At 43.5% G+C, this 25486-nt stretch overlaps 1 protein-coding gene across 3 annotated transcripts in view; it reads right to left on the bottom strand.

Moving 5' to 3' along the window:
• The window catches only part of BANP (BTG3 associated nuclear protein), a 343815-nt gene that overhangs the window by 38855 nt on the left and 279474 nt on the right, over positions 1-25486 (bottom strand). The window contains exon 12 of one of the 3 annotated variants that reach the window (XM_075838331.1): positions 7072-7251. The exons of the other annotated variants lie outside the window; for them this stretch is intronic. Coding sequence (XP_075694446.1) covers positions 7192-7251 — 60 coding nt within the window. The 3' untranslated portion in view covers positions 7072-7191. Of the gene's footprint in view, positions 1-7071; positions 7252-25486 lie in introns of those variants that run through there. 3 annotated transcript variants of the gene reach the window in all.

Raw genomic sequence — 25486 nt, 5'->3', positions numbered from 1 at the left:
ATCAGCTCATAAGCGTAGATTCGACTTGGACTCGTAGAGATACGATTGATTCATTAAGAGGAGTGCGTGTCTTAATAAATTAGGCACATCTTACTCCAGCGACCTGTATATTAAGACTGGTGAATGAAACGCCAGTGATAAAAAATCTCCCTATGTGTGGCCTTACCCTAAGAAGACTTCACAGTCCACAATGGCCCTTACAGACCGGGTATAGACCAAAACCACACAACTGGTGTGATCTCCATGAACATGGCAGGATTTCTTTCATCAGATTATTATTGTTACATCAGAAGTCTCTTTTTATAATCTATTTGACAGATAGTATCTAATCCATTGTACTAAATATGGTCACAACATCTCTCCAGTCTCACCATGTAGTAAAGAACGCAGGTGTATCGCTGGATTGATGACACGATACCCACAACTAGACTGGTAACATATTTGGCAGGTTCATAAAACACGCTGCACACTGACAAGAATATCAATATGAGGGCCCTTTACAGCTCTCCACTGAATCTCAGGAGCGCAACGCAGAGATGAGAACTTGTAGACCTGGGTAGTAACGCTGCGGAGAATTGGCTGGCTGCACAAATTAATAGGGGTATTAAGCTGGTATCATCTGTACCACTAATTGTAAGCTGGCTATAAATGTAACCACGTCACCCTGTTCTAATATTAATGTTCTCTTATAGAAAAATGGTCATATCGGGGAAATATCATATATATATATATATATATATATATATATATATATATATATATATATAAAAGTGTCCTACATAAACTTTCCAATTGCGGTGTCTACCATTAACAGTTGGAAACATTTTCAAGCAAGGACAATAAGGGTAAATTCACACGCGGAAATCTGCAGCGTAATACAGTGGCAGCAAATCTCATCCACACGCTGCGTAAAGAACGTTCATAAATTGACCAACGGTGCGTGTTTTTTTTAGTCCGCAACATGTCAATTTATGCTGTGGAATCGCTGGTTTTCTGTTTCAGGAGGTAAAACCCAGAGCAAATCACAAATGTTTATTTTTTTGCGGCGGAAAAGCTGCGATTCCGTCGCAAATATCACAGCTCAGAAACACAACTAATATGCCTACAGGCTGCAGTGGTCACATGGAAAAAAACATCATCCCAGGAGGCTGGGCGGCAGGACGTCAGAGGGACGAGTCACCATGAATACGGGTAAGTATAGGATTATTTTTTTTAATCGCCGTCCTTCCGCAGCGGACTTTCCGGACAAATAACTGCACCCCAATTTGGTGTGGTTTTTGGTCGGAAATACCCTGCAGACTCCAGGGTGCATACACTGTGTACTTTTATGCAGCGTATTCGCCCTGTGTGAACATACCCCAAGTGTCCCATCAATATTAGAATCCTTCGGATCGCTGCTTCTTTGCGGCGGCTTTAGTGTTTCTTGCGCATCTGTAGAGTTTCTCTTTTCTTTATCCTCGTTTGGTCTTTTGCAGTTCTGTCAATCGTTTTCACCTTCAGTTTGTAGCATTTCCTACTTTTCAGAGAATGTTACTTTCTATCTGTAATCTTATTTATTGCAATGATGTCATTTTATTCCTGGTATAAAATCAGTTTTAGAAGGCAGAATTTTTTTCTTTGGACTCTTCCATGATGATTGAGCGCATTTTTCCAGTTGGCGGCAGCATGAAGACTTAGCATCTCATTAAACATGCACTTAATTACTTACATAATGCAGAGAAGTGTTACTTGGTTGAGTGCCCACTTAGGGGCCGGGGTGTTTTATTGCAGTGATCTCTGACAATTAGGGGCCTAAAGCTGACATCATTCAAGTCTGTGATGCAGTAAAGTGGTTAATACTTTCAGAATTAGCCGCCTGAATATGTGGACAGTCCAAGACCGAGTGGAGTGGACAACAGAAGGGCGTTATGGAGCAAGCGTGTACATCTCCAGCTTGTAGCACAAGTCGTCCTGTGGATAAACATTTACACACAATCTCCCTGAGTATTACACCCAAACATCCTCAGCCACAGGCAGTAATATCTTTTCAGGGCTTATCATTGTCAGACCTCCTTAGGTTATTAGGGTTAACCCTTGTGTGACTTGGGAGACCACCCATCTGACAGGAGGAGCAGTCTGGTTCTCATGTGGCTCAGGGACACTGTGTGTGGCTTTTTCACTTTGTGTTTTCTTCTTGGGATAAACATCCCTTCCTGTAGAGGCATCCATAGTTATCTTACAGAGACCAGGGTATATTCTTGTGCAGTGAGGACTTGGGTTACCGGAGTTGTTTCTCTGTCTTACAGACAGAAGTGATCACATATCTGCTTCATCATATAACCCCTGCGATCACCATATTGGCCAACCAAAGTACATTGCAGTTTTGATGTAATTTTTTTAGGCGTTTTTTCTGGCCGTTTTTCACTTGACACAATGAAAAACAGCTGAAATTAAGCTGTGTGAACATACCCTTACAGTTAAAAGACCTGCAGGTGCTTAAACAAGAGAGTACAGCAGCAAGACTCCATAGAAAAGGCTGTGAGCTGCTATGTAAGTATATGGAGTCTGTATTAGTTTAATGGTCTGGGTTTGTATTTAGGGGGTCTGGTCTGGGGTCTGTATTAGTTTATGGGTTTGTATTTAGTGGGTCTGTATTAGTTTAGGGGTCTGTATTAGTTTAGGGGACCTGGTGTCTGTATTTAGGGGTCCGTCATGAGGTGTGTATTAATTTAGGGGGTCAGGTCTGGGGTCTATTAGTTTAGGTGGTCAGGTCTGGGGGTCTGTATTTAGGGGGTCTGGTCTAGGGTCTGTATTTATTTAGGGTGCTTGTTCTGGGGTCTGGTCTGCGGACTGCAATAGTTTAGAAGGTCTGGGGTCTGAATTTGCTTAGGGCTCTGGTCTGCGGTCTGAATTTTTGTGTTGCTATAGAAGCTGTAAATGGCTGCAGAAGCGAGGGGCAAAGAGGTCTCGGCAGGAAACTCTGCAGTCATCAGGAGAAGTGGCCATAATGGTTTGTGTCACATGGAAAAGAAAAGGGAATGACGCTCATCAGAGAAGACGTCACCTGTAGTAACTGGATTTATAGGGACTCTGGAACATGTCTGTTATATAAAATTATTTTCTCTAACAAAAAGTCTCCGTGTAGCCCAGGACTAATAGACAACTTTCTGTGCGAGCATTGACAAATGGGTGTTACCATTCCCATTGTCAGGAGGATTTGTCTCTACACAGTGTGATACTGTCAGTATGTAGGGGTACAGCCCTGAGACCAGGGGAATCGTAACACCCATTTGTCAATGCTCACACAGAAAGGTGGTGTTGATTATAGGCAGGGTGGCGGTGGAGAAAGGGGGGCCCAAGTTTGGGGTATAGCCCAGAGCCTAATCCGCCACTGCCTGCGACCAACAAGCACAGGTGCATCCACTGACCAGAATGTGTCACTAGCTGCTATGAAAGTTTCTGACACCGCAGCAAATCAAAGTGAAGAAGTAAGAATGTCAGAAGAGAAGAGCAGGGAAGGCTGTAGGCACAGGGGACTCCGCAATTGTGCTGCAGAAATATTGTGAGCTCTAGGGGATTTTATTCTATAGAAATTGATACCATTCTCACATAACAAGTTTAACGCTACTAGTATGGTCTATGGAGACAAAAGACCGACACATTGGCTGAACATCACTGTGACATTGAGATGTGACGCTGTTCCTTCTATAGGAGTCTCCACTAAACCTAATATATATATTATCCACTGTGACTGTACAATATCAAATTATGTCCAAGTGCAGAAGCAGCACATTAATGAGTCACTCTGATCTCCATTTCAGGTACAATCTAACAGACCTGGCTATTTCTCATCCCGCCACAAGACGTCCCATCATTTGTCATCATAAAAAAGGTGAGGGGCAGGCTGAATCAATTAATATGTCTGAGAACACAAAATAATGTATATTACTCATTTGAATTACCCACCGAGCCAAATACCAGAAGTAATTGAATTTGCTAAATACACATATTTGTGATATCTGCTGTAATTGAGTTAGAATTTTCCAGGCTGCCACTTAATGTCCAGGATTCTCTTGACATAATTATTTTCCTGCAAAAGTTATATATAGATGAATTGAATGATTCCAGTGCGGGGTCCACAGATGCTTACAGCTTGTCATCGGTGGACGGGATGTGGAACGTGAGTTCTCTCTCAGGGCAGATTTGACTTATGACGTATTCCTCTCACATTCGCCTGCTGAGGAATTTCCCCGTTTGCCTTTCTGTACTTCTACATCTGCATTAAAATGCCACCGAGCACTTACCTAAGGCATAAAAATATATGTTTGTGGCTAAAATTTGTACCACAGCAGAGCCAGCGGTGTACAACCTACACCAAAAATAAACGTACAGGATGTATGGAGTTCATACATGACACTTATGTCTACACGCGGAGGTCTTCACATAATCCCTAGGACTGAAGAGATCCGAAATCTCTTCAATCTAGATCCCGGCAACATCCAAGTCACAGAGCGGTCAGATTAGGTGCAGATGGGGGGATTAGAGGTGTAACTGCTCATCTTCTTACCCCTGTAAAAGGAGACAACCCCATGTGGTAATCAGAGAGCACACATCCTCTCTAATTGTTATGGGGGCTGTGTAATAATAAGAAAAGTTCCTGTATCTCCCCCCCAGGGAAAATCGAGGATATACAGGGGAAGAGATGACAGTAACAGGATGTGATCCGTCTTCCTGCTCTCACATGCAGCTCCCCCACCTCCTTCACACAGACACAGAAGCAGTAAGTAAAACTTTTCTTCCTGCTCCCCAACTTAAAACGAGTACTGGGTCCTTAGGAGTGAAAGGGTTAAGGAACCCACCAAAGAAAAGCCATGAGTTTGAACAGAAGTCAATATTCGGTAACTTTTTTTTTTTTTAGTAAGGTACATTGGCTTTGTTGTATTCTGTTGTGGCTGCCATATTGGTTGCCACTGACTTTTGAATCTTTTCTTGTGCACAGTATAAGGCCTCATGCACACGACCGTAGCCATGTGCACGCCCGTGATTTTTGGGTCGGCCAGCAGCGGACTGTCAGCCGCAAGCCGCCCGCGGCCATTATTTTCAATGAGCCCGGACCGCAGAAGACAGCTGTAATAAGACATGCCCGTGCTTTCTGCGGTGCGGGCTCCCAGGCCATGTACAGACCGTAAAAACTACGGTCGTGTGCATGGCCCCATGGAAATGAATGGGGCTGCAATTCTCCCGTGGATTTTCGGGGGAATTGTGGCTGCAAAAGCATGTTCGTGTGTACGGGGCCTGAGTTGTAGATATGGTACGTATTGTCTGTATACCTGTCCGGGCAGCTGCCCCTGTTGCTTTGCACAATGTTATTGCAGTGCTGCCTGATATCAGACTGACAGTTGTGAGATTACTTGTAATGTAACAGAAGACCACATCTCTGGTTAAAGAGGAAATTACTGAAGTAAAAAGAAATCTGTCAAAATCACTCATGTCCCTCCAAAGCAGTTACAGCCAAACACAATATAATGCAGCCCAGCATATCCCACGGCTTCCTGGATTCAGCACAACCCACCTGGTTCACAATTCTTTGCCCAGCGTCTACTGTTAACCCTTCACGAGCATTATTAGTCCTGTGGTCACTATAAGGGACTTTGTCTGTGCCGGTCGGGAATGGCTTCCTATAATCGACTCCTCCCCAGGCTTTCCATCTTACAGCACACCACATTTTTGGTCTTGGAACGCACAGAAGGAACATTTTACCTGGAACAGTTTTATAGGAACAGAACTGGCTGCATATTTTGGTCTCACTCATTCAAGGTTATGAGGCAGCAAATTAATTATTGTTACCAGAAAGAGGTAACGAAATGTTGTGAATACATAATTGTATTGTAGTCTTGCCTTCTTTACTAATGGCCGCGGTATCTGCAGATAGTTGTGGAGTTTTAATTGATGCCTCTAAAACCTGCAGTGGACGGTAATTTTTTGACTTGATTATGATCGTTCAGGTTTCTAGAAAGCAACTAAAATGGTTTCAAAATGCGACCAAAATATATCATTTACATCCCAAATATTTAGACCGGAGCCAAAGGCACACATGATCTTTTTTACTGTGGAGTCCTGTTGTTACTACTATATAATGGAACTAAAGCCAGGGTGCTGGGAGGTAAGATACAACAATGCTGGGAGGTAAGATACAACAATGCTGGGAGGTAAGATACAACAATGCTGAGAGGTAAGATACAACAATGCTGGGAGGTAAGATCCAACAATGCTGGGAGGTAAGATACAACAATGCTGGGAGGTAAGATACAACAATGCTGGGAGGTAAGATACAACAATGCACTCTCCCCTGTGGATAATGATCTGGAGAAAACTTCTAAGCTAAAAATGCAATCACCGGATTATGGGATGAGCTTCAGCATCAGAAACAAGCCAGCGGCTTCATAGGGAAGAGCTGCACAGGTTGTGGGTTGAATGCCAAGCGGTGATTGTCTGATAAATATATAAGACATGTATCGAATGCGTCTGTTGAGAGTAAAATCAAGAATTATAAAAAAAAATAAAGAAATGTCTTATGGTTGTAGCATTACAGCTGATACGCGTGAAGTTTTTTGACTTTATTTTTTTGGTATTGTATATAAAAGAAACAAAAATACTCAATGTGAACCCAGCCTAAGACTTGTTACTAGGTTTTAGCAGCCCTGTAGGCCGAAGGCAACTTCCAAGGAGACTGGCACACATCTGGCAAGTTGTAGCTGATCTTCTGGAAATGATGCAGCATAAATGTTGTACTACCGGCATCTTATTAAATATTGCACATTATTTTCTGCAGACAAGAAAAGGTTTTATCTAACCTGCACAACGTATGCACCATTTTATTATTTTATTCATTTCTATCCACAGCAAAACCAGACCAGTGAAATTAATAACATGAATGATTTGGTTACAATGGCATCTGACAAGTGTGGGGGGGGGGGGGGTGAAGGCAGCAAGTGATCAGTCCGTACTTGAAGTTGATGCTGGAAGCCGGAAAAACGTGTAAGGATCTGATGCGACTTTGAAAAGCGTTAATTGTGTCCGATCATCCCCAGAACGGCCGGTCTTGTGGGGTGCTCCCGGTATGCAGTGGTTAGTAACATGGAGCACTTTTGGCTGGTACTAAGGAAGAACAACTGGACACCGGCGGGCGACAGGATCATGGGTGCCGAAGGCTCATTGATGTGTGTCAGGAGCAAAGGTTAGCTCGCCTGGTCCAATCCCACAGAAGAGATACTGTAGAACAAATTACTGAAAAAGTTACAGCTGGCTATGATAGAAAGGTGGCAGAACACGTCTGTAGATACAGACTGTTCAGCGTGCCCATGCTGACCCCCTGTCCACCACCGCCCCTATAATAGGCATGTGATCATCAGAACTGGTGTAGGCAGAACAGATACATCCCCACACACATCTCTGTAGGCCTCACTCCCTCAATGTACAGGCAGAGATCTCAGATCAATACTGGCTGAAGCACTTTAATAATCTCTGACCAGCCACATTCATCCACTTAACCGTCCATTAAACAAAAACATTTGTTTCGTCATTATTTTTAACTGGAGAAAGTCAATCTCCTAATAAAGTAGAAAAATGCTAAACCTAATTCAAGGCCAGACGGAGAAGCCTGTGAATAGCTGCAGCCCCGGGTTCCAGCTGGCTACGGAGCGCTGTGTCTAGAGAGAAGGTCAAAAGACTATTCCCAACCTGATCATTAATAAGAAGCGTGGGGACGGCCATTTCTTTCACAGCTATAACTGACCTCAAATCCACACGAGAGTAGGCGAAGGAAAGCACGAAACTCCCATGTGAACTGAAAGAGGGTCGGGACACAGGCCGCCTATGGACCCCAAATATCTGACATATTTATAATCTGCGAGATCCAGGGAAACACAAGGAAAACTTTCTGCATTAGCTGGGAGACTGTGAAGCTCTGACTTGTAGTAAAACAGTAAATGATGTGATTGCCTCCTGTGTGTCTATCAGAATCTCCCTTTACAGCAGAAGCGAGCTCATAATAAAAACTATAATGACTTTCCTCTATAGGTGTACCTCCACTTCAGAGTCGCCGGAGTTTACTTTTAAAGGGTAGATTCACACACCGCAGATTTGTAGCAGAAATATCTGCCATTGTTCCATTCATCTGAATGGGGCCTATAGAAATCAAAAACAACTCCATTCACAGGAACGGAACTTCTTTTCCGTAGCAGAAATTTCTGAAACAAATCTGCTGTGTGTTAACGTGCCATAAGTGTCACTGGTAATATATGTAATGCCCTCCTTCCTCTGATGAGGAGTTTTGAAGTAAATTGACCCTAATTAATTATGCGCACCTTTGAATTTTTTTTTTCTTTTTTAAATGTCCATCAGTGTATTTTGTGCAACTTTCTAAATACCTATATTAAAAATTATTTTTACTTTTTGAGATACAGCTGCTTTGTATCTTGTATACAGAGCAGCTGTATCCAGCTGTATACAGAAAATTGTATCCGTCAGGTCAGTGGGTCCAGTGTTAGCAGGTCCCGTGTGTCTCTGATACGCAAGATCCATCTCTTATCCATCACATCTAAGTTATGAACTGTCAGAGACACAGGGCCCGCTGTCACTGAACCCGTCAGTCCCGCTGACCTGACGGATACAGATTTTAGCGCTACTGTATACAGGATACAAAGCAGCTGTATCTTGAAAAGTACAAATTATTTTTAATAAAAATGTAATTACAAAGTTGCACCAAACACACGGATACATTTTTATAAACAAAAAAAACAACAAAACACGATTTCAAAGGTGTACATAGCCTTTAAGGGCATGTTCACATCAGCGTTTGCGTTCCGTCAGAGTCGACTACACTATTGATTCCGTAAAAATAAACAGAAACCTTACAGGTCGGGGATAAACGGAAACCATTAGCAACGGAAGCATTAGCATTGAAATCAATGGTAATGCAAACGGAAACTATGATTCCGACAGAACCATCAATGGAAAGCAAACGATGATGTGAACGCACCCTATGTGAACTAAATTTTATATCAAGTCTTCATTGTCCATCTTATTTCCTCATAGATTGTAAGCTCTTGCGAGCAGGCTCCTCACTCCTCTTGTTTGAATTGTAAATTAGCTTTGTCACTATGTAATGTCGGAGATTGTCTGTACATGTTCCCTCTAAACTGTAACGTGCTGCGTAATATGTTGGCGCTATATAAATAAAGATTATTATTATTATTATTCAGCATCTTAAAGTAAGTCTTGGTAATTTATGTCTCTGACTGTGTGACACTACAAGACCCAGCAGCCTTTTCCAGAAAATGGGCATTGCAGTCATCCTGAGAAGTCACGTATTATATGTAAAAGGCAGCGGGATTACAGATCGTTACTTAGACTCGGTCTTCTGAAGCGAGGGCAACATGTCAGTACAGATTCCAATTAAAGTCCAGCTCAACGTTTTGTTGGCTAAACTGCTCCGCGATGATATATGTGGCAATTTCTGCTAAAATACCAGCCGTAGCTCAGGAGATGTCAGAACTCAGAGATTACATGAAAGCGGAGAATGTGTGAGAGATGATAAAAGTACACAGAACAAAATATCCACTTTCAGGGATTTAAGACCATTACAGCTGTCAGTTCTCTGATGACCAAGCCCGCCAATCTCCAGAGGAAGCCATCACAGCTCTGCCATAAAGGAATATCTCATATAATCAATGACTTCATAGGACGCCCAATAAATACCAGAAAGTATAGAGAGAGAATACGTGTGACCTGATATAACATGATAAATCGTGATCAGTGAATGATAAGAGTTACCTTGGGAAATAATGCTTGATTAAAGGGATTTTCTACTTTAGGCAATATCTTTTTGTTAGATGGATCCCCTGATGATAAACTGATCACATGGTCCTTAGCGATCAGCTGTAACCAGTACGGGAAGCAAGTGTTGAATTTCCCTGCAGCGCCACCACAGCAGAAATAAAACATTACACAGTTCCCATTGAAATCAGTAGGCTGTCTATGTAATGTATGAATGTACTGGGTCCTCCAGAGTGAACGATGCTCAGTATACTGGTGATGGATGTAGTTGGCATTCACAGGGAATTAAAGGGGTTCTCCCATAAACATTATTGGATAGATGATAAATATGTGATCAGTGGGGATCCACCGATCACGAGAACGGGCTTACCTTGCCATTTCTGCGAGCTCCATAGGAATGAAGCGGTAGTGCGGGTGGGTAGGTGATCAATATTAATTATGGGAAAAGCCCTTTGAGGTGACAGATTCATGCTGCATTATTCTAATGTCTGCATTGCATGCGGCGGCTCCGCTGTACTGAATCAGCACTTAGTACCTATTGTGTTGCTTCCGATTGTCAGACATTACAATTATTTACGTTTGCTCTCTTCCAATTCAAACTCTGTGGAATATTTTGGCGCTGTATAAATAAAACTTGAAGTCATTGAAATCCCTGCAGCACGACATTTTATGCGCACACAAAGCTCGCAGCTACAGAAAGTCTTCTGATAACAGCTTTAGATTAGGAAACTTCAAACATTCTTGAAAGTAATGCCAAGGTGGCGCTTCACCCTAAGCCAACAATACATTGTAATATTTTCTGGTTAGAAATAACACAGAGATGTATTTTCTACAGCAAACCAGTACTTTACCCTGGTCTCCGCCTAATTGGATTAGTTTGAATAAATCTCCATTAATTGCATCAAAAACTTTCTACCCGGATAAAGTTCCAATCATTCAGTGACTGCGGACAAGACTCCGGTAGCTTTTTCCTGCTTTTAAACATACGGTACATTAAAGTTGTGGCTGACATATGACTCCCCTTCTGTACGTCCAAGAGCGTCTCCTCTTACTATAGAATGACTGAATTTTTAAAGCTCTAAAAATACTGCGGGCTTGTGAATCATCGTGGAATGAATGTTGTGGCCGCGCTGGATGTGCTTAGTCAGGAGATCCACAATATTCCTTTGTAAACTGTGAGCTTCTCCTCCAATACTTGAGACAAACAACTAATCGGGAACAACAGTGATCTCACCTCCACGCCAGCATCTGCTCTACATTAGGAGCCACACGTAATCCCTTAAGCACCCCACATCCATCAGTTCTCAACAGTAGTTAGTCAAATTCCCGTTTTATTTATGCAACAAATTTCTTTGTCACTAAATTGAAGGAAGCCGGGTTCTCTCCTTACCCCGGGATGGAAAATTCTGTTCAATATGCCATAAATCAAAATTAGAGCTATAGCGCAGAATTACAAGAGTGTCCAACTATGTAACCTATCACGATTGTGAATTACTGGGAACTATACATGGAATAGATAGACGTTATCAGGAGAAAGGCGATGTCTGCGTTCTGCTGAGACTCTGAGATACGACTAATGGAAGGATCAGTTTGCTATTGCTACTCTTTTTTTTTTTTTTTCCCATCTGTAAATTTCATATTTTGCCTCCAGTAATTTAGAGGGGAACGAAAAACCCTGAAATGTAACTAATTGAATAATTTTGTATAGATAAGAACATGTGGAGCCAAACTTGCTGTGCCCGCTGGCACTGGTCGTGTGTATTTATTACCCACATTAAAATTCTAAGGGTTATTTGTCAAAATAGACATAAAAACAGTAGAAAAGAGCTGAAACTGAATTACACACACTCTATAAACACATCACATACTTCTATAGACAACTATTTATTCCAGTGGTGGGGGCTGTGCCGAGTCCTTGTTCATTTTAGAGTTAACCATTATAGACTAAATGACTGTACAATAAATTGTGTGTAGATCTCATCAGCAAAACGTAAAACTATCTCCATCAGCAAAACCAGGGAGTGCAAAGTGAGGGAGGAACGTTGTATTTTGCTTGTCACCGTCTGTATAAGAATGACACAGTAGTGAACCCCTCTCTGTAGCTCTCAGTACAGAGGATTTCTTTACTTCTCGCTTAACAAATTGACAAAAACTCATTATCATGAATTACTGTTTTAGGTTCGAACAATTTCTGCGTTGAAAGTAAAAAAACATACATTGAGGAGTGTGTGTATCTTCAGCTATCGTTAGACATGTCAATGACAGATGATCGCACAGATTGAGTTGCAAGATTGTGGAGACACCGCAGGCCCCTTCATCTAGTGGTTTCTACATCTAATATTCACACTGTGGCCCATCCACCTGACTTGTTGATTTCTTTATCTGTTTTGCAGACAGCGCTCTAAATGGGATGAATGGAAGAGTCCTGAGCATAACGCGGATACAGAAATCTGTAAGTTACGTTGGGTGGGTACAGCACTTGGTAGAGTTCAGTGGAGTCCCAGCTCATGGACCACCACTAATGGTTACCTGACATATCTGGATGAAATGCCCACCGTACCCGATTCACCTACACATTATTACAGACACGGAGGCCTGCAGCCGACTGCTATTTACCGTCACATATTTTCTGTTATCCGGGCAGAACTCGGCACTTCCACTTAACCATAACATAAAACCAAGAACCCGGCCACAGATCTTTAAACTAATTTTAAGATGGACTGGAAAACACTGAGGCTTTCTGCACCAAAGTACTGGAAAAAATAGTCTGAAAGTTGCAGAGCTTAATTATAACTCCCAGCGCAGAGCCAATGTTTCGAGCTTTTTGGCAACATGAGATAAACAAAAAAATGTTCTGAGCAAGCCCTCTGAAGAAATCCATCCAAGACAAACACCATGATTAAGGCTGCAGACTGATTCTGTAGGGCTTTTGTCGGGCACAATTATTGTCTCAAGGGGTATAAATAAACGTGAATATTAATAGCACAGAGGAGCCCAGCTGAGCGCTATGTGATGTCTGCACCATGAATACATGTGTTTACAGCAAGGGAATGGCTCCTGGTCCACCAAAGAGGTGCAAGGAAGACAATTCTACAGATTCATGACATTACATGACAGGACGATTATCCTCATTAGCTCAATGGCTCCTGGTGGGAACTACTCGTGATACATTTGGTTCACGCCGTCTCGAGAACATAATGTAAGAAGCATCCCAACTTCAGACTGCAAACACCAAGCCAATGTGCCATAACCCACTGTCACAAACACGCTGCGAGCTATGGCTTATGCTGGTCCCTGTCTTATGAAGTTACCGTCCACTTGAGAGAACAGTCTATGGGGATTCAACAAGGAACTGTGCAACCCATGAGAATCCAGGCCATGTATTCAGCAAGACGAGGAGCCGGGCCCTGAAAATGCCCCATCATAATCCTGGCATAGATGTGACATTGTGTACTGGATGTAATAAAATAAAGTGATTGCCGAGCTTCTTGGCCAGTCCTGTTATTTACAGTCATGAATCAGAAGAATCCATTTTCCTGACTGGGGGGGAGGTGACATCTGGCCCGGGTAACGGCTGCTCTTATTACGGTTTTCATGTTACACATTCAGTATGAGGGATGCGGTTTGTCCAGCGACAGAAGTCACAGAACACGTGAACAGGACTGGAAAACGGACAAACACATGGAGGAGCCAACACTGTGTTCTCTGGTGTTTCTTTGATGTGTCTGGAACATGTTTTTTTATTATTTACTCATCGAAAGCCGTGTGTGTTGGGGTTTCCCATGGCGAGGAGTGAGTAATGGGGTATATTCATGTATCTGCCATATGAGCCTCTCGGGAGGACAGGGCTCTGACTTCAGCAGATTTAACCCTTCATTTTATCCTTCTGCTACTCAGTGCAATGAAATGAATAATTTGGCTCTAACACATTAAATACACAAAATAATAAAACAAAACTCTGCATGTTAAAAACGCATTCACACAAAGGTCAAGCATGCAGCCCCCCCCCCCCCCCAGCACTGTTCATCATACCACGGTGATTTATTAACCCCATAGTCAAGTGTGCGGAGATTGATGTGCTGTTTAAGTTATGGCCGTGCTCCTCAGACCTAGCGGAAGTTTTTAGCTCACATGCAGACTAGGAGCAATCCATCCCGTCTGTCATAAGCAGCTGACAACCTGTGCAACCCCACATTTACCTCAGTGTTCAGGGAAATAAATCTACAAGGAAGTGCATTATAGGGAATCGGTCAGCAGTTTTGAGACCTTTTGATTGGCCGCTAGAACCAACACTCTCATGGCCTCATGACCGATGACCAATTCCCTTTAATTAGGACCCTTTAAAAACAAGAAATCTCCACATTCATCTGGCAATGCACTGGAGAAAGAGGATTTGTTGCTGTCATGCATCAAACTCTGTCATCTCTCAGTGTTCACATTAATCCATGAGGCTCATCGAGTCCGCATTCTACTGAATGAGGGGTACGGAGCTTTTTAAAAGTGAAACACCCACACTGCCATGCAAGGCATCATAAACCTAAGAGCATTGTGTCATGGCTGGGGTGTCATGTGTGACATAATTTATTAAAACTTAGCATTTATTTGTCCTGATATTAGAAAAGGGTGTTATAGCAGATTAGGGTTTAAGAGCAAGGGGGAAGGAGACAGTAGGTGAGAATCTGTCTTTGTTGTTTAGTGGGGGCCGGGGTTTTCAGGTTGCTTTTAAAGGGTCAGATTGAGGGAGAGAATCTGATGTTGAGTGCGAGAGTATGGGGGATGCATGGGAGTAATCTTGGAGACAATCTGAGGGGCAGAGAAGAGAAGAAGGTGTGGAGAGGTATCTGGAGATTAGAGCAGAGATGTATGGATGGCACAGGTTGTGGGCAGCCGTGTATGTCCTCAGGATTTTCAAATAAATTTACTGGGCAACAAGAGGCCAATGACTGGATCACTAGGAACCGGCACAGTAAGGCTTTATTCACACTGGACGAAAATGCTGTGGATTTTCTGTGTGGAAAATTTGCAGCATATTACAGTCCCAGCCATGTGGATGAGATTTGAGTAAATCTCACCTCTGGAGTTTATAAAACGCAGAATGTTCATGCTGTTCTGGGTGTTTACTGCGGATTTCAGCCTTTTCAATGTAAGAGTGAAATCTACAGCAAAATACACACATAAAACTTGAGTATTAGGGGGGATTCACACGAGCGTGTATTCGGTCCGTGCGGGCCGCGTGGTTTTCACGCGGCACGCATGGACCAATACAAGTCTATGGGGCAGTACAGACAGTCCGTGCTTTTTGCGCAGCGTTTGTCTGCTGCGCAAAAAGCGCGACAGGTTCAATAACTCTGCGTATTTCGCGCATCACGCACCCATTGAAGTCAATGGGTGCGTGAAAATCACGCGCACCACACGGAAGCACTTCCGAGGGACGAGCGTGATTCGCGCAACAGCAGTGAAAAGGATGAATGAAAACCGAAAAGCACCACGTGCTTTTCTGTTTCCGAACATCCAAACGGAGTGTCTTTGCGATTAGCGAAGCCGGACAAGCGTACCGAACTTCACCGGGTTCGGCCAAAGTCGTTTTGGCCGATCCCGGCAAAAAAATTATCGGTACGCGACGTCAGGAGATAGTCACTGTCCATGGTGCTGAAAGAGTTAAACTGTTTCAGCACCATGGACAGTGACTTGCGATCCCAAAATACATTAACCTGTAAAAAAAACCGAAGTTCTAACTTACCGATTACTCCTGTCTCCTTCCTGCAGTCCGACCTCCCGGGATGACACTTCAGTTCAAGTGACAGCTCCAGCCAATCACAGGCCAAGCACAGGCTGCAGCCAATCACAGGCTGCAGCGGTCACTTGGACTGCTGCGTCATCCAGGGAGGTGGGGCCCGATGTCAAGAGAGGCGCGTCACCAAGGACGCGTCACCAAGGACGCGTCACCAAGGCAACGGCCGGGAAGTTCTCGGTAAGTAGGAACTTTATCTTTTTTTTTTACAGGTTTTTCGCTGTTGTGTTCGGCATTCACTGTCGAGGGTGCTGAAAGATTTAGCTCTTTCAGCACCTTGGACAGTGACGGGCGTTGACAAGCCTCATCTCTATGATGCCGGCTGCGCGAAAATCACGCAGCCGCGCATCAGACACGCATGACACACGCAGCTGTCAAATGGTTTTTGCGCTCGCAAAACGCTGCGTTGTTTGCGCGCGCAAAAACGCAACGTTCGTGTGAATCTCCCCTTATGCTGTGTAAAAACATGCAGCAATTCCGTCCTGTGTGAATTTAGCCTAACGATTCAGGAGAATTTTCTGGCAATTTTCCATGCTGGTATCATGTTTAGGGAGAGTTGTCAAGAGAAGTGCAAAGAACAGGTTGGTGATAGAAGCGCAACGTCTCAAGTGGAAAATAGATGCAACAGTCCATCCAGACAGATAAGTTCTCACCCACCTACAGTAAATCCAGAAAAGAGCCAATGGACGTCAGCATCAGTTCAAGCGCCTTTATTCAGCCATACAAAAACAATGTTGCGGCCTCTGCGGAGGGGTTTCTTAAGCTTGAGATAGATCTCAGCAGACGCAGAATTGTCGCTCTTTTGTAAGTTTTATCCCTAAATAAAGAAGCTCATAGTGATGCTGACGTCCGTGAACTGTTTTCGAGTTGTCAAGATTAAGGATCATTATTGAAAAGAGAAATGTTTTGCATGGTGAGGATGATCGGTCAGCAGAAAGATTACACTTAACTGGTTGCCGACACAGGACGAGAATGCTGGTCCTGAGCGGCGAATATTTGGCGCATTAGGACGAGCATTCTCGTCCCGTGTGACAGCCATCTGTGCGCGCGATTGAGAGCGGGGCAACGGCTGTAATACACAGCCACGGCCCAGCTCTGACAGCGGAGAGGAGAGAAACATCTTCTCTCCGCCTTTAACCCTTTGAATGCCGCGATGAAAGCTGGGGGACTGCACTTTGATCGCGTCACAGAAGATAACTGTGACGAGATCAAAGCCCACAACTCGTATGACCAGACAGCCCAGGGTCCATTGAAGGACCCCAGGGCTGTCTGAACATATTTCCTGTTGTTAGGGCATACTGAGGTATGCCCTAACAACTGCCAGTGTACAATCAGTATATAGATCTATGCCAGTACATTACAGTTACAAAATCAAAATGATAAATCCCTTTATGGGATTAAAAAAAAAAAGTTAAATGAATGTAAAAAAAAATAATGATAAATAAATAAATAAATAAAAAGTAAAAAAAAAATACACAGAAACACATTTTTTTATGATAAATAAACTTTTTAAAATATAAGTCCCAAAACATGAAATAATATAGACATATTTGATATCGCCACGACCGTAACAACCTGTACAACAAATGTATAACATTATTTATGATGATCGGTGTATGGTGTAAAAAAAATATTAAAACTGCTGCGGAACTGCTTTTTTTCCTAATTTTCGCCAAAATAAAAATTTCTAGAAATTAAACGATAATGTATCTGTACCCAAAAAATGCTACCTACATAAAGTACAACTCGTCCTGCAAAAAACAAAGTCTCATACAACTACGTCGTACAAAAAATAAAAGAGTTCTGAGCGTCGGGATGCAAAGAGGGGAAATGTAAAAAAATTGTTCTGTCCTCAAGGCCAAAATTGGCCGTGTCCTTAAGGGGTTAAAGGGGATTTCCCATCCGAGACATTTATGGCATTTCCACAGGATAGGTCATAAATGTCAGATAGACGCGGGTCCCATCTCTGGAACCCGCACCTATCTCTGGAACGGGGCCCCCTAAACCCTCTTCTAGCTTTTTGTGCTCACGCTGACTCCCGGCCACATACTGATTACATGGTCGGGGGTTTAGGGGGCCCCGTTCTAGAGATAGGTGCGGGTTCCAGAGGTGGGACCCGCGTCTATCTGACATTTATGACCTATCCTGTGGAAATGCCATAAATGTCTCTGATGGGAAAACCCCTTTAATATTTCCTCGGCAGTGATGTCACAGATTATATACACAGGCTCATTCTCTATACAAACACTGGGGAAATGGACGGCTGCTAAACAGAACTAAAAAGGAACCCAGACATTGTAATGAATCGGCTGCAAATACAATAAACTATTTTTTTGTATTTTATCATTAATTTAAAAAATAAATAGAGAAACACAAGTTCAGAAGTATAACCTCCCTGAGCCGTCAGTGCATCACTCTGACATGCTTACTCACATTCCCCTGAGATTATCTAAATTTCCCACAATGCCCGGCACCGTGCCACATAGAAATGGTTGCCAGACAGCGTTCCGGTTCTTCAGTTTGAGCAATCTGCGCCCTCAGATCATTCTGAGGTTTTGCCGTCTAATGAATAAAATCTGCCAGACAGATTACTTATTAAGGGAAAAATAAAGTTGCAATGGTGGGTATTTCATTTGGCCCAAGTTATGAGCATCACTCATCCGCTCCTAAAGGAATACATATGTTAGTTTGCTGTAGCTGCATGCCGTCTGCGTATGGATGAGTCAAACTCTGTGCGGACAAAAGCTTCAGAGACCTTTAAAAACAAAGCCTAACGAACATGACTTAATATGACTAAAGAAATGCAAAGTCTGAGAAAAATCAAGTCCGGGACAAGCTAAAAACAATGTACTCCTACTTCATCAGGGACCCGCCACATGGGATAGCAGTCACTGGGTACACATATGGACTGGTCTTACACTCAGCCCATTGTCTACTGCAGGATTATATTGTCAAGCTTAATATATTTTCCAAAAAGTCTGATAAATACTGAAGCCTGAGATGGAGCGTAGCGACGAGTGACTGCCACTAAGCTGCCCTTCCCTCCTGGTACCACAGTGCAAATCCAGCTCTGAGACTGGTTGCTGTGGAGGAAAAGCCTAACAACAGGAGCCTTTTAAACGGTTTTGTCAGGAACTGTATCCATAGCAACCAGTCTTTAAGTCCAGGCTGAATTAGCACGGAGCAGAGGAGCGGGGAGCATCAAGGGCAAGGTCTCATTTATCAGGTGATTGTACAAACGCATTGTTATGGGTTATGTTTTAATCTTGTGAATCACGGCCACATTAAAGGCATTGTCCAGTCCCTAAAAATTAATGGCCAAGATAGGCCAATCAGCTGTTTTGAAGGTCTGCAGCGCTCGTACAAGCACGGGTTCCCCTCTATTCCTTATCTGCTTGTATTGTGAATCACCAACACGCTTGTAGCGGCGGTTCACAATATTACAGCCTTCTCCCATTCACTTCAAAACATCTGATCGGCGGGGGTCCCGGGAGTCAGACCCCAACTGATCTGATATTGATGCCTATCCTGAGGCCATCAACTTTTAGGTACTGGACAACCCCTTTAAATATCCCTGGACAGATGTAGTTTATAAATTAGTTTTGGGGGGTCCCAGCTCAGATAGAGGTGTTAACAAGTGGGAGGTGACTGCACCTGTGGGTAGACTGCTCGTATACAAAGCCCTCGTTAGTCCAAAAGAGTCTAAAGTCCGCTACAAAAGTTCCAAGGAATATGTAATGCATCCAAGTCACCTCTGTCATAATTCATGTCCTGTGTATTCATGATCAGGGAGCTTAGCCACGTCTCTCGTCTGAAACAGGGGAATTTTAGGCCTCAGGAGCCCACAGAATTATATATTGGTTCAAATTATTAATATATCTGGCCATGTTTGGTGTGCATAGATTGGCTAACAAATGCTATGTAACTTGCCGGATTTTATTTCTCTGACAGATTCCTATGAGAAGATATGACAATGTAGAATTCTGTCCGAAAACTTTCCCCTCGTGCATGTACTTAGTCTCCCCCTCTCACATGACATGAGGGAAGAGGGGTGCAGTTATCTTACTGGGACCCTTTATAGGGGTTTTCTGGGATTTTAAAACGGATGACCTATCCAGGGTATTGTAGCACTGTTTTAGTTAAAGCGCTGCGGCCCCTTCAAATAGCGGTTCGGCAGGGGTGCCCGGAGTTGGACCCCCAACAATCTAATATTGATGGCCTAGACTATGGATAGGCCATCAATTTTAAAATCCTGGATAACCACTAGAAAATCTCATGTCAAGAGACCAATGGCATCAAACACAGGAGATGCGACCGAAATTGCAGTTCTGTCCAAATTCAAGCTGTCCTCAGCGGGATCCCCACCAATCTGATTAGTTAGAGGTCTGTTATTCTATATTTTCCCTTTTCTTTTTATTATCAGTCTTGCTTTATATATTTAGATCTCCTGACGAAGGGTGCGAAACGCGCGTCGAGGTGTTCTACTCTGAGATCACTGACAGCGATAATGCCAGCCACAGGTAATGGAGACTGATTTATGTTGACCATTCATATGTGCTAGTGCTATACTTTAATAACTATCCTATAGACTATATTGAAGGTGGATGTGCTAGGGGAAATCTGTCTAGAGGCATATTATATGCTCTCCCTGTGTGTTGTTGCCCTACCTGCTGTATATTATATATTACTATACTTCTTAGGCCATGGTGGTAATTTTCTGATGATCTCTGAGTTTTCTTTTTTAAGTATGTTTTAATATTTGTATGTATATTTATGTGGATTTTTTTGGGGGTATCCATATTTATGGAATAATAAAATTTACATTTTGGACTAAACACATGTCTAAGATTTATTTGTTGTATGGTATGTACATGTGAGACATATATAGGTGCTAATTATTAATAAATTTCCCACAACCTCGTAGATCTCGCTTAGCGGTGTTAACCCTCTGAATGTCAGTATGCTAGAAGTCCTGTTTAGGGCCGGAATCACAGACATTTTTGGTGCCGTTTTTTGCTCGGTTTATTTTTAGCCAAACACAAGAGTGGACATGAAAGAATATGCATCAGTCTTTTCTTTTTACCGTTCCTTCATTTTGGATCCACTTCTGGCTTTGGCTCAAAGTGTGCCAAAAACTGCATCAAAGCTGCCGCCTTATTCACACGAACGTAATTCACATCAGTGTGCTGTCCGTATAAATAACTCACTGACTAATGCAAATCAATGGGCTATTCACACTTCTATGTTTTTTCACGTCTGTTGCGTGAAATTTACAGCATGTCCTATATTGGTCCGTTTTTGCAGATCAGACTCGCCCAACGAAGTCTATAGGTACGAGAAAAACACAGGACGACATCCGTGTACTGTCTGTTTTCACACATCAGTTGCTAAAGAAATGCAGAGAAAAAAAGAAAAGCAATACCAGAAAGTGCCTGCAGAGGAGAAACATGGACACGAAAAACGGATGACACAGGGAAACCGCACGGACGCCACGTGGACAGTCATATGCATGAAAAACGGCCCGTTTTGGCTGGTGCAAAGGTACACGCCCTTGTGAATAAGGCCCAATACTCGACTAAGGGTCCGTTCAGATGTTGCGGTTGAGGTGCAGTTACAACCACATTGAAAAATCACATCTGAAATCGATACAATTGCAACTGCATCGAAAAACGCACCGAATGACAGTAAAAATGCATACGGTTTTCAGATGTGATTTTCACCACACCTCAACGTGTGAATGGAACGTTAGGATGAATTTAGACGTTACGGTTAAAATGTGGTTAGAACTGCATAGAAAAATGCAACTGCAAAACCGCATGTGTTTCTACTGCAATACATTGAGTTTTTCAAAGCAGTCGTGTTTTTTACCGCAACCAGAAGGGAAAAAAAACACATCAAATTGCAGTAAAAACGTGTGCGGTTTTATGGTTGCATTTTTCATGCGGTTTTAACTGCACCTCAACCGCAATGTCTGAATAGATCCTAATTGCTAGACAGATTCAGTGTGTGTCTGTGCGTTGCAAACAAAAGGTACGATCCAGCACGTCATGGAGCAATCACAGGACTCTAGCGCTATGACTAAGAACGCAGCTGGCGTAAATGTACTGGTCTCCTCTGTCTTTGTGTGCTGGGTGGATTTTTTATATTTTATAATAAAGTCTAGCGCCTCATGCACAGGATCGTTGTGCCACTTGGTCCGTTTTTGACGCCACCCGATAGTCTTCACAGACCCATTCACTTTAGCGGGTGAATTGGGTCCATGAAAAATTATTTGAGTCTCCGATCCGAGGAAAGATAGGACACGTTCTATCTTTCCTCGGATCACTGACGGGACTCGGCCGGCGCACACGGTGTGCATGGGGCGTAACATTGCTTCATGAAGTGCTAAATTATACCTTTTGTTTGCTACTGTGGAAGACGCCTAAGTCAGGGCGCGGTCCGTGCACTGGATCACTGAAGATGCTGGACACCGGGGAACTGGAAAAATCTTCATTTTACTCTGCGCCTGCATGCTACCAGGAGTATGCTCGTCTTCCTAAGTGTATGTTTCCATTAGTAATTTGTTTGTGGCAGTTTTTGCCGTAAATGCAGTATTGGCGGCAAAAACGTGGCAGTCTTGGAAAAAAAAAAAGACACAAAAAACTACACATAATCTGAGGCTGTTTTTCTTGCTCGCATCAAAAAATGCATTTTGACTGACGCGAAAAACCCAGTTTAAGGCTATGTTCACATGGAGTATTTTGCCGAGTTTTTTGACGCGGAAACCGCGTCGCAAAACTCGGCAAAAACGGCCGAGTTCCAAACGGCCGAGTTCCAAACGGAATTTTGAGGCAGATATTCCTCCCCCAAAATACTCCGTGTAAACATAGCCTAATACGGCAAGGGGTGGCAGCATTGTGTGTGGACTGGTTTTGGGTTGTGCTTAGAGGGGTTGTCCGAGATTTAATGACTGTGTTAATGCTTGTAAATGTAAACACATTTTTAATATACTTACATTTTCCAAAGTGGCCCCGTTTCCAGATCCTGCCGTGGGGAACTTTACAGGTGACGTCACTAACTGCACTGGCTCTAGCCGCTGTGTTGATATGACATGTTACTTGTGACGTGCCGTGTATGGGCTGTTCTGCTTCACAGCCCATAACGCGCATGCGCGGTTCCTGCTATTCTCGAGATAACAGCAGGGGCCGCGCATGCGTGTTACAACAGAACAAGCCGATATACACCACGTCACAAGTAACGTGTCATATACCCGGCAAAGAATTCAAGATCAACAAAGCGGCAGAGCAGAGAGTGTCGTCACCCGTCAAGTACCCCACGGCTGGATCTGGAAATGGGGCCACTTTGGAAAATGTAAGTATATTAAAAATGTATTTACATTTATAAATTACATGCATTAACACAACTTCATTAAATCTCGGACAACCCCTCTAACTAATTTTTAGCCTAATTTGAGGTGTGGGGCTGTGTGGAAAGCTGATTAACCCTTTACAGTCGCATGCAAGTCACGTGTGCAGCGAGTGGTGATCGTGTCACATGAAGGGGAGCAGCTGGATAACTTCTGAAGCCGGGACTGTGATCTCAACATATTCTGGTGGATCAGACCCATGTGTAATCGATCAGTACTGGTGTCCTTTATATTCTTATCAGTGGTTCTTATCATTTCTCTAAGGTCAGTGGATACTCAGAGCAGCGGATGTAGTCAGACAAATAGCAATTTATTTAAACACAAGTGGAATAAACACATCACATAAACAGATTAGTCAGGATAAATGGTGTTTATCTAATGGAAGAATCCGATGATTTCACGCGGCCGATATAGAAAAACTCACAGAAGTCCTTTAATGAGCTGCAGCATAGACCTTGTCTGCACGGAAAATAAGCCACAGTTTTATCATATAGGGTTGGGGGGCCTATATGCCGTCTGATTAACCCTTTATTCGTTAACTGGAGTTTACAATCTAATCCACATTCAGCAGGGTCTTCTTATGCAACTGTTTATAGGAAATCTATGGGGGAATATATACAGTCCATAGAGCCCTCATAAAAGAGAAGATGGATTTAATATTCCACTTAATTTTATAAAAATGTATCATTTAAATCAAGCATGTGAAGCTCTCCCCATGGTTTATATCCAGTATATTGCTCCAAAGCAGCAGACAAACACGCCACACATGAAGCGCACACATATTACACACAGATGTGAGAGGGAAGCAGCTCTGCTGGACGGGTGACGAGAGCACGATACATGGATATCCACACCCCACCGACAGGACGAATACACAATGTATCTACAACAATATACACAGACGTGATGAGTAATGATCAGGTAACCGTCATCACAGAGTCCCTAATAATAGCAGATATAGGGATTGTAGGACCGGTCAGGTGGTTAAATACAACCAATGACTGCAGGACACTGATCCATGTGCTAGAACTATAGGAAAAACACAAATTAATTTCCTGCCAAAACCCAAAATAATGAGTTTGTTTCAATATAATTAAAATAAGGGCCTGATGATTTGCCACAAATTCTTCCCGGATCAGTGTGCGTGGTACGTTTTATTAGTCTGTTGTAGAAATTAAATGTGTGAATTTCTGCAGCCGCCATTTCCATCCTCCCATACTCTCACAATGACGGAGCTTGCGCCAGCACAAAGTGTCAATAATATCCCCGCACGTCTACAAGAGCAGGTACCGTCTACCCGGGATACAAGCTGCAGGGATTTCCCCCTCCTAGAAGGTCATTCCAGCATATGGTATTGACATGGCTGCCCTTTACTGCAGTATCAACTTTTCATGCATATAGTTTCCAGTGCAGCGATCAGTGTATCTAATCTAAACTGTCATTATGTGTGATACTATCCAAAGGATATGCCATCAATTCTGAGACCTCCACCTGACACCGTTGGCCAAATCCAGGCAGAGTTTTAACGGAGAGGTGACTGCGCTCAGAGCAGATTATGTCCCTGAATGTCACAACTCATCAGCGCAGATCAGGAGAGTTTCCTAACCTGTTAAAGGGGTTGTACAATGATTTCAGCAGGTAATGAATCTGTGTAATAACACTACATATGTAATGGCAGGAAGGAGGTGAAGGGAACAAGTGAGCCCTAATCTACCCACCGCCCTGTCCCTGCCTACTTGCAACGACCCGCCCTAGGCGACGGGGTACAACTTGGCGGCGGTCCCTACCCTGTCTAAGTGCAAGGGAGTACAAACAGGGAACACGCAAGGGAATACAGTAGCCCACGGAACGCCGCGAGGAAACGGAGCGGTGAATGAGCCAGTCAGGATCAGGAAGTAGTGGAGTATACAAACGGGAGCACGGAGCAGAAGCAAGCCAGGGGCAGAGCAACGCAGGATAAACGGAACTGAAGCAAGGCAGAAGCACGGCAGAAGCAGGCTGGAGCAAGGCAGCAGTGGGGCCAGGAATCCAAGAAGAATAACAAGCAAGGAGGAAGAGAAAACGGCAGGTATAAATGGACAGGGGGCGGAGCTAACTCTGACTGACCAGGCCGCGATAGGCTCTCCCACTCCTGAGCCTGCTACCCTGATTGGTGGGAGCAGGTGTCAGTCTCAGAGGTCTGGCCTCAGGTGTCGACTGATTAATCCTGGGAGTATACCCAGACGTAGTGCCTGGCAGATCCTTTACAGTACTCCCCCTTTTATGAGGGGCCACCGGACCCTTACTAAGAGGACCCGGTTTAGTGGGGAAGAGAAGGTGGAACCTCCTGATCAATACCCCAGCGTGAACATCTCGAGCAGGTACCCAAGTCCTCTCCTCTGGCCCGTATCCTCTCCAATGGACCAGGTACTGGAGGGAGCCCTGGATCATCCTACTGTCCACAATCTTGGCCACCTCGAATTCCACCCCCTCAG

This window comes from Rhinoderma darwinii, chromosome 9, assembly GCF_050947455.1.
Source record: "Rhinoderma darwinii isolate aRhiDar2 chromosome 9, aRhiDar2.hap1, whole genome shotgun sequence".
Classification (NCBI taxonomy): domain Eukaryota; kingdom Metazoa; phylum Chordata; class Amphibia; order Anura; family Rhinodermatidae; genus Rhinoderma; species Rhinoderma darwinii.
Note: the sequence above shows the minus strand (reverse complement) of the source record. Positions and strands in the feature narration are given on the sequence as shown.